An 18628-nucleotide genomic window follows, 5' to 3' on the forward strand; every position below is an offset into this window, starting at 1 on the left:
CGGCAAACTATTTGGGGCTACAGACTCCTGCTAAGGGATTTGGTCTTAGGAAATTTAGAGGCTTTGGGAGATCCTCTTTTCGTTCCTTCCGGCAACCTCAGCAGCAACAGCAGCAGCAGAATCCCCTCTATAAGTCGTATAGAGGAAGGCAAAGGGGACGAGGTTCTGGCCGCAACCCATCTTCATCTTCTGCCTCTTCTGCACCCAATGAAGCTTCAGGGAAGAAGCCCTAGATCCCCCATCCTAGATCATGTGAGACCTGTGGGGGGGTCGGGTGTCCCACTTACTGCGAGGTTGGAAATCTGTTACGACCGACCTTTGGGTTTTAAACCTCGTGGAGACTGGGTACGCCCTTCCCTTTCGGGAGTTTCCTCCCCCTTACCCTCCTTGCCAGGGTTTTTGCTCGGAAGACCATCTGCTTCTTCTGCAGAAGGAGGTTCTAACTTTGTTGCAAAAAGGTGCCATAGAGGTGGTTCCGGAGCAGGAAAGGGGTCAGGGATGCTACTCCCAGTATTTCCTGATTCCCAAGAAGGACGGCAGATTGCGTCCAATCCTGGACCTCAGAGTCTTGAATTTCTACCTGAAACAGGAGAAATTCAAGATGCTGACCCTTGCGCAGGTTCTTCAAGCGTTGCAGCAAGGAGACTGGATGGTGTCGATCGACTTGCAGGATGCGTATTTCCACATCCCAATCCTGAAGTCGCACAGGAAGTATCTCCGTTTTATGGTTGGGTTGCAACACTACCAGTTTGCGGTCCTCCCGTTTGGTCTTACTACCGCACCTCGAGTCTTCACGAAGGTGATGGCAGTGGTGGCTGCTCATCTCAGAAGGTCGAGGATTCCAGTTTTTCCATACCTGGACGACTGGCTTCTGAAAGCGAAGTCCCTGGAGATGGTGCAGAATCAACTGCAGGTAACATCTCCTCTGTTATTCGACTTGGGTTTTTCAGTCAATGTGCCCAAATCTCACCCGGTGCCCTCTCAACGCAACCGGTTCATAGGGGCGGTACTGGACACTACTGTGTGTCGAGCATTTCCTCCTCCTCAAAGAATTCTCGACATTCAGGAGATGATCCCTTTATTCCAAATTGGAGCGGTTGGTCCAGTGCTGAAGGTCCTTCGTCTGCTCGGTCTGTTCGCCTCTTGCATTCTGTTGGTCAATCATGCACGCTGGCACATGAGGGTCCTCCAGTGGTGCCTCCACAGGCAGTGGTATCAGCACAAGGGAGATCTCAGGGTGTCTGTGAGGATCTCCAGAGAAGCTGCGTCCGGTCTGTATTGGTGGAGCGTGGAGGGCAATCTGTCTCAAGGAAAGCCCTTTCATCTACCTCCATCGGTGGCCACAGTGATTACGGATGCATCCACTTTAGGGTGGGGGTGCGCATCTGGGGTATCTGGAAATCAAAGGTCTTTGGTCTCCAGAGGAAAGGTTGCTTCAAATCCACCTTCTAGAATTGCGGGTGATTCGTCTGGCGCTCAAGGCCTTCCTCCCTTTCCTTCGCGGTCAGTCGGTTCAAGTCCTGACTGACAACACTACCGCGATGTGGTATGTCAACAAGCAGGGAGGAGTAGGGTCGTTTCGTCTCTGCAGGGAGGCGTTGCGGCTGAATGCATGGACCGGTCACTGAACCAGAGTTTGCGGTGTGGGACTGCTGACTTGCACTGTTCGTGGGACCGCTACAGACTGCAGGACTTCAGTTACCAGCATCCTTTACACTTACTGCCCACAGAGATGGAAGAACAATGACTGTGATTGGACCCTGTCTAATCCATACGCTGCCTACCTGCTGGAGAACCTTCCTTCGTGTCTTGGGGCTACTGTTGCTGACGCCACTACCGGGGACTTCCTCGTTTCTCCGTGTGTCTCCCCGCCGCCATCACCATCTCTCGCGGCCGGAGACCGGAGACCACAGCCCCCAGAGTGCCTTGCGCCCGGAGGCGCATAAAAGCGCGACGCTCCTCCCGCATCGCGGGACGCGCGCGGGCGAAGCCCGGGCAAAGGGCGGGCCCTCTTAGGCCCTCAGAGGCCGAGTGAGGCTGGGCTGGGCCCCTTCCCTTTGGCGTGTGATCGTGGGACTCCATTTATTATCTGCAAACGGACCTCACCCATTAGGTAAAACTGTGACTACATTTTTGCATTTATTGAAGTGGAGATTTTAGGGGCTGGTTGTGTTCCCCACGGCTCGCATTTGTACTCCATTAAAGCGGATAATGAGCTCTAAAATATGTAAAAGGACTGGGGGATTGGGGACCCTTGATAGTTACCTAAAACACGCTGAATCTGCCATAGTAAAAGAAATAGCGTCAGTGGAACGTAGACTATCACTTGAACCCCCCAGGTTAGTTGCATCATGTACTCCTTCTACGACCATTGCAGCCGCTGTACCCCCCGACGATGCCAACCCTTGTACGTCTCAAAATGGGTCAGAAATGGTGGAGACCTCCTTAGTTATACCTGCCCTGTTACCTAACCCTAGCCCTGTCCCCTCTCCGGTAGCTGTCAGAACTAGACAATCAAGAGGCGTTTCTAATCAGCCATCTAAGGGGGGTAAAACCACGGCAAGTAAAAGAAAGGCTAATAACTCCCTGGGAGCACGGAAACAGGCAAAAATCCCCAGAAAGAGTAATCTTGAACAGGGGTTGCCCCAGGTTAACCTTAGTGTTCCCTGCCTAGTTGGTGAGTCATCGTGCGGGGGAGTCAACCATTGTACACCTCAGGGCCCCGATATCGGTAACAAGTGTATAGGGTCAGATATAGCGTCCACTATTGACGCTCGCCTCAAGCTATTTACTGTACCGTTAATGGCCATCTTGAAACGAATAGAGGACCGCATCACTAAAATCGAGTCACACCTTCAAACTAAGGTTTTAAATGCTGATCCAAGACCTGCGGTAGTTAATTCCCTTAATGCGTGCACAACCATAGTTGACAACATGCTGGATTCTATGATTACTACACACCAGCAACCTATACTTCCTTGCACTGCACCAGCTATAGGCTCTCCTACCATTTCCCAACCCCCTACTGTTGAAGCCATATCTCAGGGTAGGGTAACACTCAAGCTGAACCCAAGGGGGAGGATCAGTTCAGCGGATCGGCTCCCAGGGAGGGACTTGACACTACACTTACCTCCTGAGGCCTGCCCCTATTCTATTATTTTAGCTAATGTTCCAAAGCTCGTGGACGGGAACAGCGAACACTGGTCCTCATTAAAAAACAAAGCCCTTCACTATTTGTCAAACAAAACTGTATTGGGGCAACATTTACACAATAACTTTTTGATGATTAGACGTGTACCTTGGGTGTGTAAGACTAACAAGTGCTTAGATGGTGACTGCATTGTCATAAGTTTTAGATCTCCCAGGTTGGTTGAGGACATTCTAAGGCAGGCAGGTTCTGCCAGAGTTCATCATGATTATGTTAATGTCTTCCCCCTGGGTTTTTTCTATCCCCCCGCTCCTGACCCAAGGATGACCGATAATTTCCAAAAGAGCAGCACACACTTTGATTATCGCGTACCTATCTCTAATAGATATTCTGCCCTATCCTCCTTGGATGACAATGAGTGACTAGGGCAGCTAGAACTAAGTATAGTGCCTGAAACTCAGTCAGCAACCCCAGACATGGTTTCTTTGACAGTTAATAGTACCTGTAACGGTCCCACAGGCCCTCTAACCAAATTGGTCTCTTGGAACATAGCAGGGCTAAGAAATAAGTCAGATGACCCGGCCTGGAGACAACTTATCGCCTCAGGCGAAGTTATCTGTCTCCAAGAGACCTGGGATACGGACAACTCTCTGAGTTTAGATGGATATAAAAGCTTCTTCGCTCCTGCTGTACCGTCTCATATGGGGAGGGCCAAGGGAGGCTTGGTCACCCTGATCTCAGCTAGCATTCCCGGCTCGCTGACTCAACTCGATACAGGTTCATGTAACTGTTTGGCAGTTCAGATCTCCCTTAATGGGGGCAGTAATTTTTTAATTGTTAATTTTTACAATTCCTTTTATAGAGACACCACGGTTGACCATCTTACCGCATTACATTGTTTTTTGACTAATTTTAGAGAGAAAATTGAGACAACATGTCCTATCATTATCATGGGCGACTTTAACATCCACAGATGCCTAGAAAAATGCTATCTGGTGGATCCTCTAGGCCCAACTGAATCACGGGAGGCCCACTTTGAGCACTCTTCACAGGGTGCATTTTTGGAAACAACTCTCGCTGACCATGGCTTGTTACTCCCTGCCATGGTGGATGAGAACATCCCAACATTTAAAGGGAATGGGAAATATTCTGTGATCGACTATATCTTTATCAGTTCAGGACTGAGGAACTCGACCAAGGAATATTCGGCAGTTTGGACACATTTTAGTGACCATAATCCCGTGGTCCTAATCCTGTCTGATCTTTTTTTACAGCCTGCTATAGTCGACGATAGAACGGACAAATCTCACATTCGTCCAACTGATCAGGATCGCAGAATCAGATGGGATAAAGTTATCCCCGATGATTTTTTTGCAAATCTGAAAAAGAAGGTTGGCCCTGAGTTGACCACTTGCCTTGACCTGGAAGCAGGGAACTTGGAAGTTTTAGGGGCGTATTCCGCAATCTGCTCCCAGATCTCAGCTGATCTCCGGTGCCCAGCGAAAACAAAGGACAAGGCAGATTTAGGCTGGTTTGACAAAAATTGTTCCCTGGCCAACAGAAAATTGAGGGCGGCCTTGAACAGTAAACCTTTGAATCGGTCTAACATAGTCCAACTTAGGAAAGATTATACTAAAATTTTGGATACCAGGAAAAAGGAGATCCGGGAGGACGCTTGGGAGGAACTTTCTTCCGTTGACGTCCTTCGCAACAGTGCTAAGTTCTGGTCTGTTGTCAATAAACCTTTCTTTCGCGATCCCTGTAATACTCAATTAGATTGCGGTATTGGGGTTCACCAGTGGCACTCTCACTTCAAGTCAGTCTACGAAGTGGGTATAAACGGCGGATTAAATCCCCCTCTTCCCACTATAAAACAATATACTTTATTCGTAACCAAGGGCGAGGTGGTTGAGGCCATCGGCAAGATGACGAGCAATAAGGCTCCGGGTCCCGATGGCGTCCCCTCGGACCTTTTTAAATCAGACATTGAGACTTGGTCTATAGTTTTGCTGAACGTTTTTAACAGGGTCTGTGTCGCAGGCATTCCGGACACTTGGTCCGAGTCCGTGATCATACCCATTTTTAAAAAGGGTAACAGAGGGGACCCTAGTTGCTACCGCCCTATCTCACTCATCGATTCCGCAGTTAAAGTCCTGGGGCGTGTAGTCTTGGGCAAATTAACAGATTGGTTGGAGGATACCAACACCCTTTCGTGCCTACAATATGGGTTCCGTAAGGGCCGTGGCACCATAGACCAAAGCTTGAATCTTTACCTCTTAATAGGTAAATACACTATAGCTAAGAAAGGGACGTTATACCTGGCCTTCATGGACTTATCCTCGGCTTTCGACCGAGTGAATCGGTCGAAATTGTGGGAACTCCTTCTCAAGCAGGGAGTAGACGAAAATCTTGTCTACTTCCTAGCAGATCTCCATAGAGATCTCTCTGCAACTGTCAGATACGACCGATTGGGTAACTGCACTGGTAAGATCGGAATCTCCAATGGTGTAAGACAGGGCTGTATTTTAGCTCCCCTCCTTTTTACACTTTACATCAATGACCTTGCCACTGCCTTAACAGAGTCTTGTAAAGATATTCCTAAGGCTGGGAAGTATCAAATCCCTGCACTATTATATGCAGACGATGCTGCACTGTTAGCGCGCACAGCAGTAGGGCTTCAAAGTCTTCTAGACACATTTGCCGACTTCATGAAAAGACTTGACCTAAGCGTGAATTTCTCTAAATCTCACGTTATGACTGTAGGTTGTAAACCCAAGAAAATAAAGACCATGTTATGTGAGGGCCACGTTTTATCTAGAATCACCAGCTTCCCATACTTGGGTGTCATCTTTGATGACAAGTCATCTTGGGCCCCTCAATTAGTTGCAAAACGTAATGCCTTTGCTAGATCCATCATAGGCGTTCTGGACTTTGCTCGTAAACTGGGGGTGAAACCCATGCAAGCCATACTGAACATTTATGCAGCTAAATGCATTTCCATAGCCATGTATGGTGCAGACCTGTGGGGTTTTAAAAATGTGAAGGAACTTCAGGTGGTAGAGGACAAGTTCTTAAAATCGATTCTATCGCTTCCCCAGGCCACCTCGGGTTATATTGTACACCAAGAATGTGGGGTTGGTTACCTAACTGATCGGATAGCTTTAGCCCCCCTATTAAAATGGCTTTCAATCTGGCTAAATCCGGAACTCGATCTAAATCGCGAAATCATAACAGACTGTTTATCACTTGAGTTCGGAAGGGCCATCCCATGGCTCCGTTATGTTAAGAACTTAAGTGACGATATAGGTCGCCCAGATATATTCGATAATCCCAATAATCTATCAAAGGGAGACCTTAATTGGGTAAAAGATATATATAAGCGCAGAACCACTTTAGCCAGAGAAGAAAGGGAGTTAGTAAAACCTACAGTAAAGGCCCATCAGCTATTAATTACTACATGCAGCATTGAGCCTTACCTGACCATTGTGAACAATATGAATCATCGCTTTTTATTGACAAGGTTTAGACTGAACAAATATCATCTTTTGTTCTCCGATTCTGCAGGATGGATGAAGGACAGGGACTTAGAGATCTGTTCATGTGCCAGATACTCTCTTAAGGATACTGTTCATCTTATCTTTTTTTGTAAACATTTGTCCCCTCTCCGCAGAAAATTCATCATCCCCCTTATCAAGAATAAGGGATTTAGACAAGTCAAACCTGCCCTTTTGTATCTCCAGCTGCTAAGTACTACTTGGGAGATTTTTAACATTGCTAATTTTTTGACTATCGCGATGAGATTAAGGAAAAAAATCAAGTGGTCCTAGTCTTGTTTTTAAAATTGATTGTGATTCATGAGCAAACCCGACCTTGTCTTATTTTAATGTAGTGTTTTTAAATCATGTGCACATGTCTATTTTAAATGTAATATATATTGTATTTATTGTGATGTTTTGCACTTTTATGGCTCTTGATATGAGCCGAATAAAGTAATTTTGACTGACTGACTGACTGTGATTGGACTTTCATGTACCAATAAGGACACAACGAACAGTATGTAAAGTCCATGCATATTTGAACTCTTTTCTAAAACACAATGCTGGCAATGATTAAGGCATTCGCCGAAACGCGTCTGCCAGATGTTTTAAGTACTTATCTGTCTGAATGGTGGCAATTAAACCTTACCTGCAATTGTCCAAAAGCATGTATTGGACCCGTTCTTGGATAAGAGGCGGGATTGGTGGTGGATAGATATATATGATTTGTAGCTTGACAGGGAGCAATTGAGAGCTTATGAATCATTCGAAGATACCAACTGTGGAGGACTGTAGTGACCCTTTCCCTTAGTCACAGGGTCTTCTTGCGTATGGGATCTCAATGTGGCTCTTTCCAAATTGATTTGTCCTATGCCTTCCTGTTTGAAAGAAACACCTGTCCTCAGCGCTACTTTCCTAGTGGCTGTTACCGGACTTCTTATAGTATGCAAAGTTCAAGCTTAGTTTCACATAAGCTCCTTCAAGAATTGAAATAATATAATCCTTCCAAATATAATTTCTAACTGCCTACTGAACTTGTTCAATTCAGACTTAATCGCAGCATAACTTGTTAGCGTAGAGATCACTTTATATATTGGCTTTAAAAAAAAAAATAGTAACAAAAGACAATCTGAAAAGGAATTACTTTGTCAAATGTGAAATCTTACAACAAGGCTAGCCACTAACAAGTGAGCCATTGGCACGCAATTAAGCAAGTATTTTTTCTTTTTTAATTACTTTGTCTAGCGTGCTGCTAGGAAAATGGGAAATAGTCCACTACCTATCAGTATAAATGTAAATGGGTTTGCCTTTTTCATTTCTCTTGAACATGGCCTTAATCTTTTACTGGCTTCTATGTTTTTGTATTGATATTTCTGTGCATGAGTGCTTGTCCACGGAGTAGCAATTTGAAGCTTACATGTCTGGTAGCTTTACTTGATGTACGCTGGAACTTTCATTTATTGTTGCCTTGCCCAGCAGTGACACAAGCCAGATTGGTCTGTGTGGTTGGTAGAATGTATGGGTGTTTTATGTATTATGAGGAAAGCAATGTTGTGTGCACGAGTTTCCAAAAGTTGCTCCAAAGCTGCTGTTGTATCATAAAGCTTTGTGCTGTTGTGAAGAGATGTGATGTTGATAAATTAGCACACTTTTAGATCAAATTGATATCACCACTGGTTTTATATTTTGTGCCCTCTGTGTTGGTGCTATCCATTCTGATGTATAGTAGTGCTTATAATTTGCTTATACAATTTGGTGTTTTCTTGTTTAGACAACACTATGCAGGCCAGGGATCTGGTTACAAGAGGCCTTCTATGTTTACGGCTTGCCTGCTAGGCTCAACTCTTGCCAATGGTAGACTGTTCCAGCAGCATTATGCAAGATCAAAGTTCAATCAGGGTGCTCACTCTTGATGGCAGAGATAATGAGTGCCTAATCCCCACAGGACCTGCACAGCAAAGCAGTTTACATCCATGTATACCGTTGTTCCTCCATGGTGCTAAAAGTGTAGGAGCATAAATTGTGATAAATCGGGCACGATGCTGGAATGTTTCCTCATTGTGAAGTGTTCAGTCTGTTTCCTCACTTGAAAGAAACATCCAGAACTTGAAAAAAGAGGTGTAGCCCATTGCTGAGGTTCTTGAACCTTGGAGTGATGACTATGAAAATACTTTTCTATCTCAGGCTCCCTTCTGGTTGAAGAGCTTGGCACTCTTGTTGCTGAAAATCCCTGATTATGGGAAACCTTTATTTGTGAAAGTGGCCTATTCTGTTGAACTGTACTTAATTGTTTGTCATTCCTAGTAGTAAACACAATGTTCTTTATTCCCTCCCTCCCTCTCTCCCTTCCAACATACAAGGACTGGCCATTTGATGATGGAGCCCCACCGCCAACTCAGATTGTTGATGATTGGTTAAACCTCTTGAAAACAAAATTTCGTGAAGAGGCAGGATGTTGCATTGCTGTGCACTGCGTAGCAGGACTTGGAAGGTGAGTACACGTGTGGAAGATTAGGATGTGCATTTGTTACTAAAAGTGTACTTCAGTCTTTGAAAAAGATGCTATACGTCGATAGGCGAAACTAGACAAAGGGTCTGAATCTACACTTTGACTATCAGTTCTACATATCCGACAGCTTTTTTTTTTCAAAAGGTCACAGAGTATTCCGACTCCAAGGTATTAGAAAAATAACTTGGATGCTTGTGCTGTGAAAGGTGTTTTTTGATTGGTTATACATTCTGGACTTTCCACAGCCTCTGATTGTTGCGACATTCCAAACTTTTGTTTCAAGACCACTATGTGTTTATTTTCCTTGATTCAACAATGGTAAATTTGTAACACTGATGGCAAACTCTGCTTTAAAGAAAGGGAAAAAAGCTGCCAGCCAAAGACGGTGCATAGATACGTTCATCTGCATCCCTTAGATGCTCATCTATGCTTCATTAACTAACCTAAATCAACACAACCAACTCTTGAGTGTCCGATTCTCAAATTTTTTCAGCATTCAGTCCTTGAAAGCAATAGGCCTAGAGGAAAAAGCCACTTGACAAGATATCAACACATTTCAGTTAGCAGAGAAAACAGTCTTAACAGTAGTGGAGACAATCAATCAGCTGTACAAGAGAACTAAACAGAGTGTCGCCCTCACTTGCCCTCCTTTGTTTGCCATTTCCAGTGGAGGAGTGTAAAAGTGAATTTGGTGTGGTTGGTAGTCCATCACCAGTAATAGTCCCAGCTTGTTAGACACAACAAAAGGTTTCAGTAATTTAAACCTGAGCTCATCTCTGGATAGCTATGGCATAGAGCAGACAAGTCACTCCTTACACTAAAACTTGAATACGCAGGCCTCACATTTGCTCCTTTCTAGTTAAAGAAGTTCCTAGGTTTTCCCAGTATGCTTTACTGGGCTTATAGGAATCTTGTGCCTCACACCTAGCCCATCCTGGCACAACAACTAAGCAATTGTCCTTCTCTGGTATCCAATTTCACACCTCTATAAGGTCAAGGGCAGCTTCTTGCAGGCCATTGCATATCAGCCTCCGTGAGTTTCAGGCAGGGAAAAGGTAACTTTCTAAATGCTACTTTTATTAAATATTTATTGCAAATCTACCATTACCATTGAATTGGATTTTTTTATAAATCATATTAAAACTAGTGGTGGAACTATTTGTCTAGCTTGTCCCAAACCAGTGATACCAACATTAATAGTTTGTTTATTGTGTGATTTTAGCCAAATAGACACACAAACTCCCATTGGTCTAGATGAAGCAATACTGCCCGCTTAGGTTTATAAATAATTGACTCATTCCCCTCCCTGACCAGCTATCACCTAATTTCCTCTTTAAAACTCTGTATCATAAAACAATCTACTTTATGCATTACGTGAGCTAATATTCAACTTTACCTAGTAACCATCAGTCCCATCTTTCTCCCTAATAACAGTACCCCCTAAATACATAGAAAACATTATTTAACAGATTTCAACGTCTGAATAGCCCCCTCTTATAATACCTTTTTTATCAATTATTTCATTTTAAAACGCAATTCTCTTCCCTGTACTCTGGATAAGTACCACTACCTTATTCTGTACAGTTTAACTCCATAAAAATAGTAGTATTTTAAGTTAATATAATCAGCCCAATACCCCTTTATACTGCCACTGTCTATACGAAATCATAATCATTACAATATAATTGATTAGTCTTATAACCGTTAATAAAGTGCTTTATATCCTGTAGAGCAGTAAAGTATTGTGCAAGTAGTATAAGGTGCAGAATCAAATATATAAATAAACAATAGTTTCATCATCAGCACAGTATTTACCACATCAAGACTTTAAACAACCCATGTTACATCAGGCTATTATTCACTATTTCTAGAAATGTATTTACAATATAACATAGTTTGACCTTACTGCATGCCAGTATGGTAGAGAATAATTTCTCTAGGTGTCGTATCTGATGCGCTCTAAAAACAGTAAGTAAGACTATTTCTTTCGCAATGAAAAGCACGGTCGATTAATATATGGCATACGTACAAAGGAAATTGTGTACAGCAGGGACAAATAGCCTCAGGTTGGTACCCTTTTAAAAGATCAAGGCGCAACATTTCCACTCTATAAAAGTCTGCACTTGGCCGAGTCTCATAATCCACATCCATCATCTGAAGTGTTTTGCTTTAATATCTTTTAGGTACTTCTATAAGTTACTCTTAAAATTCATACGTGACAGATGGGCCAACCTAGGTCTTTAACTGCTATCGCTTGTATCCGATTTTAGAGCGTTTTTTTAGCATATTTGTTTTTAATCTCACTTTTCCTTTCACGGTTGTGATACTCATTAGAAATTATAGCAGGAGACCAGTTCAAAGCCTGCAAAAATTTCCTAAATTCTTAGTCCAAGGGATTGGATTTCTCAACTGTAGCTGACCTTTAAGCAAGTAAAATGTGCCTTCTGATGCGGACCACAAATGTGCGCCATAGTTTAAAATTCTTTGCCAGTGCCTTAATTTGATATTCAAAAGTTTGAGGTCTAATCTAAGTGCACTGTTAACGGAGCCTTTTGGGAGATCCACGCAGTTTTTCCAAATAAGCATCTCTACGGACTGTAGATGGAGTATATCCGATGCCACTAAAATTTTTCAACCATAGAGTAATAGTCTTAACGATTTTTAAATTAGAAGTTTCCCATAGCACTTCAATTAACTTATGTCTCAGGGCAGAAACAAGCTTCTTTAAGAAGCAAGCAACAGCCTTTGCCCTCTGCTCCTGAATAGACATATTAGCCTTCAAATTCAGATTACCTTTAAAAAGTATGTCCAAGCATTTATATTCAGGTATGGTCTCCAATTTCTCAGATTTAATGTAGCACTTACTTTTTCTTTATTCTTGGCCTCGAACTTCATTACATTATTATTTTTTTTTTAATATAAGTTTTTGGTCATTAGTTATGAAATGGGCTGGAAAGGTAGCCAACTGTTTTTGAAAACCTAATAGCGTGCGTTCCAACACAATGGTATTATTGGCATATAGTAGAGCTGGAAATAATTCCCCTCCAGGTTTCAGTGGAAAAGCACGATCAGGGGTTAGTCACGTGCGTGCCCATGTGCGTGTCCGTGTGAATAAGTAGCAGTGCCAGCATACCCAGTTCCACTTTAGTCCAAGCACCATCATGAAGTTGTACAATTAGATTTAATAACCTTGGGGGTATATTCCAATTCATGAGCTCTATTAATAGGATTATATTCGCTACATAAATTGACGGATTTCTTTTAAGAACATAATCTTCCATCAGCTTTATTGCGAAACACCCACCAAGAGTTGAATGGCCCCTCCTAAAACAAACTGTACTTTAGGCAAGATCCTTTCTTTTCCTACTCATTCTTCCAAAGCCTGTAATAAGTGTTCCGCATAACTTTTGCTTGGAATGTGTTGCCACGTTAGCTTTCTATAGTGGTTTGTGGCAATCAAATTCCAGATCCAAAGGGTCAGAGGCAGCATCAAACTGCATCCGCAATCAAAGGTGTTAGAACTTGCGTCCAAAGATTAACTTCCAATTTCAGTGTATCTGCATTGGCATTGGGCATTGGGCACAAGAGCTCTTTAAATTCTCTATGTTTGTGACCACTTTTAACGGTATTCAATTATTGCTGTCCTATCTCTACTTGTATTCTCCTGAATCAACAAGGTATTCCTTTAATTTTCTTTATTATTCTCATTTTCCTTAACACAATCAAGATCTGTAATATAAAGAGGCCCGAGCCATACACTCCCAACCTATTGCTAATGGGACAGACACAGCTAAGTTTGTCATTCACTGGGTACTGGATACAACATTCACTGGTCACAGCGGTTTTGTCGTAGGTGGCCCTTCGGCACCATACCTGGTCGAGAACCACTGGCTTTTCAGGAAATGTCCAAGCCTCATTCATGGACATGCACTTTGGCTTCCATTTCTTTGGAGACGAGGTAAATTCAGCACTAGAGCGCTTCAAAGACAGCAGCACTATGGCCAGCTCCTTCGGTCTTTCCATGGCACCTCGTCAACCAATGTCTGCCTTTTGCACTGTTTTGGGCCACGGAAGGGGCTTCCAGCCTCGTCTCTATCTGCCTAGTCACCACAGCATGCAAGCTTCCAGCCCCTGGTGGCAGAGGACAAAGCACCCACTGTCCTCATGGGTCAGTTAGCCAGAGGTCAGGTCAGTCAACCACTCCCCCGGCAGCCGCAGCTTCTAAGCCTCTTTAGTTTGACCTTCAAACATCACAGGCATAGGAGGCAGGATACAGCATCGTCTGCACCACTGGAGGTTGATGACGTCCACTGAGTTTCCAGTTTTTCCGAAGGGGCTACTCCGTCCTTTTCTGTCTACTCCTCCACCCTTGCCACCTACTTGCAAAAGGCTGACTGAGGGCCATACCTCCTTACTCCGCCAGGAAGTGATGACTGTCTTGGCCAAGTGAGCCATAGAGAGGGTGCCAGCATCACAAGTTGTCACGGTTGCTATTTCCGCTTTCTTTGTCCTATTCTAGACCTAAGCCCTCGAATTTCTTCCTGATTGAGAAATTCAGAATGCTCACGCCTGCTTAAGTCCCAGTTGGACTTGCAGGACCTATACTTCCACATCCCTGTCCTGCCTGCCAACAGAGGTTACCTGCAGCTACCAGTAGCCCGCGAGCACTTCCAGTTCACTGTGCTCCCCTTTGGCCTTTCCAGTGCCCCTCTAGTGTTCACCAGGGTGATGTCTGTGGTTGCAGCTCATCTGTGGAGATCAAGGCTGCCAGTCTTCCCCTATCTGGACGACTGGCTATTGAAGGCAAGGTCGCCCAGGCTGTTGTCTCCCGCCTCTAGACTATGGTGGACCTCCTGCACTTGCTAGGGTTCACCATCAAAGTACTGAAGTCATACCTGCCCTTCTCAAATGCTTCCTTTCATTGGGCTGTTCTGGACACAGTGCATTTTCCGGCTTGTAGCGAATGGCAAGTCCAGGATATTCAGGCTATGATACCGATGTTTCAGCCTCTATCCTGGATTTTGTTGATACTGATACTGAGGCTGCTTGGCCTCATGGTCTTCTGCATGCTATTTGTGACACATGGCTACTGGTATATGCGGGCTCTGCAGTGGGACCTGAAATTCAAATGGGCGCAGCATAAGGGAAATCTGACATGGTCCAGATCTCAGAGGGCTCTGCAAAAGATGGTCAGTGGTGGTTAACAAACAGCGATTGGGTCAGCGGCAGACCTCTCTCCCTTCCCCGCCCAGATCTTTAACAGTAGTAATGGATGTGTCACTGCAAGGCAGGGGCGGCCATCTGGGACAGGTGGAGATCAGAGGACTCTGGTCTCCAGTGAAATCTGGACTCCACATCAACCTGTTGGAGCTCCAAGCAATCCGACTGGCATTGAAAGCCTCTCTACCCTCCATCAAGGAAAGGCTAGGGCAGTCTTTCACCGACAACACTACCACCGTGTGGTACTGCAACAAACTGAGGGATGAGGTTGTGGATTCTCTGTCAAGAGACCCTTCATCTGTAGACAGTGTTGGAATGCCAGGGCATTTCATTTCCATGGCCGGATGTCTGAATACCAGAGCGGAGGAACTCAGCTGAAGATATCTAGCGGATCACGAATGGTGCCTCCATCCATAGGTGGTGCAAGGTTTCTTTCAGCTTTTGGGAGAACCTTGGTTAGAACTCTTCACCACCGCCAAACATGCAGTGACGGCACTTCTGCACCCTGGAGTTTCCAAGGTGGCTCTCGCTCTGAGACTCTTTCGAGTGGTGCTCCGGTCTGCTGTATGCCTTTCCGCCCATACCACTTTTGCCCAGAACTCTCAAGAAGATCAGGAGCGACCAGGCCCATGTCATCCTTGTGGCTCCGGATTGGGCGCGAAGAGTCTGGTATCCCAAGCTGTTACACATGGCCATCGATCCTCCAATCAGACTGCCTCTTCGGGAGGATCTTCTGTCGCAGCATCAGGGGACGGTCCTCCACCCGAACCTGTCCAGCCTCCACCTCCTTGCGTGGAGATTGAGCGGCGACGGTTGACAGCCTTCGACCTGCCTCCCGAAGTCTGTGATGTTATCTTGGCAGCCAGGCGTCCCTCCACTAAGACGGTATATGCTTGCAGATGGATCAAATTAGTGGCATAGTGAGCAGCAAAGGCTGTGGATCCCCTTTCTGCCCTGCTTTCTGAGGTTCTCTTGATCCTCCTCTCTTTGGCCCAGCAGGGCTCTGCTCTGGGCACTCTTAAGGGCTATCTCTCAGCCATTTCAGCCTTTCTTGGGCTTCCTGATCAGCCTTCTTTTTTCAAGTTCCCTGTTGTAAATCGCTTTCCTAAGGGCATTACTCCTCTTTTTCCTCCTGTTCCCTTCGTAATGCCTCAGTGGGACTTGAACTTTGTTCTTACTTATCTTATGTGCGCTCCCTTTGAGCCGTTACATAACTGTCCTCTCAGACTTATCACTTTAAAGACTGCCTTTCTAGCTGTCATCACCTCTGCTCGCAGGGTGAGTGAGCTTCAGGCTCTTTCTTCAAAACCTCCTTTTCTGGCGGTTCATCCGGACAAGGTTGTCATTCGAACTCGACCCTCTTTTCTTCCAAAGTGGTTACTTCTTTCCACATTGGTCAAACCATCACTTTCCCCACCTTCTTTCCGCATCCTTCTAAGGAGGAAGAGAGGCTCCACCATCTGAATCCAAAACATGTGCTTTCATTTTATTTGGATCGCACCAGGCAATTCTTGGTAGATGACCAGCTCTTTGTTGGCTATGTGGGTGCCAAAAAAGTTTGGGCCGTGCACAAACTGACCATCTCTAGATGGGTCGTTTTGTGCATTAAAGCCTGCTACTCTCTGGCAAAGGAGCCTCCAGTGGAACTGCGCGCCCAATCCACCAGGGCGACGGCGGCTACCACTGCTTTGGAACGAGAAGTTCCCCCCTCAATTACACCTGTCAGGCAGCTACGTGGGCATCTCTGCACACGTTCACAAAACACTACTGCCTGGACAGCCAAGTCCAGAGAGACTGTTTCTTTGGCCTTTCTGTTCTCCAGGACTTTCAGGTGTGAACTTGGTTCGCAGACCCACTTCCGGGGTTGGTATTGCTGGGGTAGCTATTCTACAGGTAAGGAATCTTTAACTAATTCTTTCAGATGAACAAGTTACTAACCTTTGGTAACGATAGCTCTGTAAGAGACATAGATTAGTTATAAATTCCTTACCTCCCGCCCATCCTCCCTGTTCTGCAAACTGACTTCTAGGGTCATGAAATCCCTTTCAGGGCCATAGTTTTGTGCACCAGTAGTCAGTGTCTTGCATGGCTCTGCGCTTCTGGCGTGGAATGTCATGTAAGAGAACTGACGTCAGCGCGCAAGGGCTGTGTCTAAGTAACTGCCACAACGTCATCCCGGCTACCATGACGTCAACGACTAACGCGGAGTCGATGCAACCTTTTGATGCGCAGGGGTTCTGCTGAAAAAAAAATTCTCCGGATCCAGTCTGACGCATGGGGTAATTCTACAGGTAAGGAATCTATAACTGATCTGTCTCTTATAGATATATCGTAACCGAAGGTAAGTAACTTGTTCATCAGTAAGGCGAGCAAGATCGAAGCAGATCTTAAGTCTGCTCTAATTGAACTCGCACCCTCTCCTGACTCCTCTTAACCCACGCCCCCTCCCACGCCGCCCTGTCTCTTCCCCCAAAAACAATGCCTCCTGGAGTCAATTCTCACCCCTCCATTACACTGCCATCCTCAACATACTCTTGACCCTGAAACCTTCGAATCACTTAAATGACCCCCTTCCCCCGAACTTCTTCAAAGAAATGATAGGAACACTAGTCCTGCTCTGGTCCGAGATCATCAACGCCTCCCTTCTCCAAGGTAAGTAAGTAAGTAAGTAGCTTTATTTGATACAAACATATCATAAAAGCATTTTCCACACATTTTTTAAAAAAAGAACAATCATCAGTATAAAAACATTTCATATCCGAAACAGCGTATTGGTTAAGGGGTGTCCTTCACTGGGTTAACAGTTTTCTTGCAGTTCTTAGACGCCAAGCCCAGCCCAAAAATTTTGCCATACAAGTGGAAAAAAAGGGTCTAGCATCTGTACGTAAAATATGCGGAGCTTCTAAGTGAGAGCGAGTTCCCAAACACCTGCACAAGGGCTTCAACCACCTACGTCTCGGAGCTACATAGACGCTACATTCAAACAGCATGTGGGACACAGACTCTACCCTTAGATCACAAAATGGGCAATAGGGTACAGTTTGAGCGGGCGGTTTCCAAGTGGACATGAACTCACATAGTGGAAGCACCCCCACCCTAAACTTAATGTACAGTGCTCTGTCCCATGAGCTCTGAATGGTATCTAGATAAAGTTCCCTTGACGGCGAGTCTTTGACCGACAGAAACAGAACTACAGATTTACAATGATTTATACTTCGGGCCCTCTCATTGTCTACCCATGCCCAATAAACCTTCTTTAACTGTTGTTTCGGGGGTGCAGATTTGTTGGCCCAAGCCTCTCCTAGGCCTAATTTGTAGAGCAGCTTTTTTACCTCCCTAAGCCAGATGATCTTATGAAAACCCGGTAATGACAAAATGTCATTCAAGGCTTCTGCATAGCTTCTTAGTTCCTGTACATTCCAGATCCTGGACCATAACAAAAGTGGGCGTAATTTTGCTTGGTCGCAGATTGCCCGGGTACCTGCATCTAGCAGCAATGGGATTGTTGGCGTGCTGTGGGGCAAACCCATTAGATCTTTATGGAAGTTGTTCTCAAGATGGGCCAAAGTGTCAACTCCATGGGTGCCCCACAGCTCAGCACCATAAAGTGCCGCACTTACAACCCTAGCCCTATAAATATCTAGGGGAGCCCCAATAGGTTTTAATACTGAGGCTCGCTGTTCCTTGAGCAACGCACCTGCCACCCTTTTGTGAGTAAGAAGGATTTTTTGGTGGTGTGCCTTCCAACTCATGGTATCACTGATGCGTATACCCAGATAATCAAATTCTTTGACGCGATCAAGTGGGACAGAATCTAGGACCGGGGGATAGACGGATTTTTTGGGCGGGTTAAGGACTAAAAACTTAGTTTTGCCTATGTTTATAGCCAAACCCCTTCCTTCACAGAAGGTTAGAAAGCAGCGATTGAATGCCCATTGGTGATTTTGAGATTAGGAGGGTATCGTCTGCGAACAGGAGCGTTGGGATTTTCCTACCAGCCAGGGTTGGTGCATCCGATGGTTGTTGTAGAAGATGCTCCACCACTCCGTTAACCCCTTCCCTGCTCATGACGGAACCGTTCCGTCATGAGCCACGGTTGTCGTGTGCTCATGACGGAACGGTTCCGTCATGACAATCCTGCCGGCGGCCGCTCCGCCTGCGCGGCGCTGTTTCCCCGCCTGTGCGGGGCGACAACGCAAATGGGCGGAGTCATGA

The 18628-nt window shown here is 45.2% G+C and overlaps 1 protein-coding gene across 11 annotated transcripts in view; it reads left to right on the forward strand.

Moving 5' to 3' along the window:
* PTP4A2 (protein tyrosine phosphatase 4A2) overlaps positions 1–18628 on the forward strand; it is a 216412-nt gene that overhangs the window by 165923 nt on the left and 31861 nt on the right. For all 11 annotated transcript variants that reach the window (XR_014979958.1, XM_085648463.1, XM_085648461.1 and 8 more), the window contains one exon: positions 9045–9175. Coding sequence is in view for 10 of the 11 variants with exons in the window: in XM_085648463.1 (XP_085504589.1) it covers positions 9045–9175 (131 nt within the window). In the remaining variant the exon portion in view is untranslated. The remainder of the gene's footprint in view (positions 1–9044; positions 9176–18628) is intronic.

Source organism: Triturus cristatus, chromosome 3_2, assembly GCF_964204655.1.
Source record: "Triturus cristatus chromosome 3_2, aTriCri1.1, whole genome shotgun sequence".
Taxonomy (NCBI): Eukaryota; Metazoa; Chordata; class Amphibia; order Caudata; family Salamandridae; genus Triturus; species Triturus cristatus.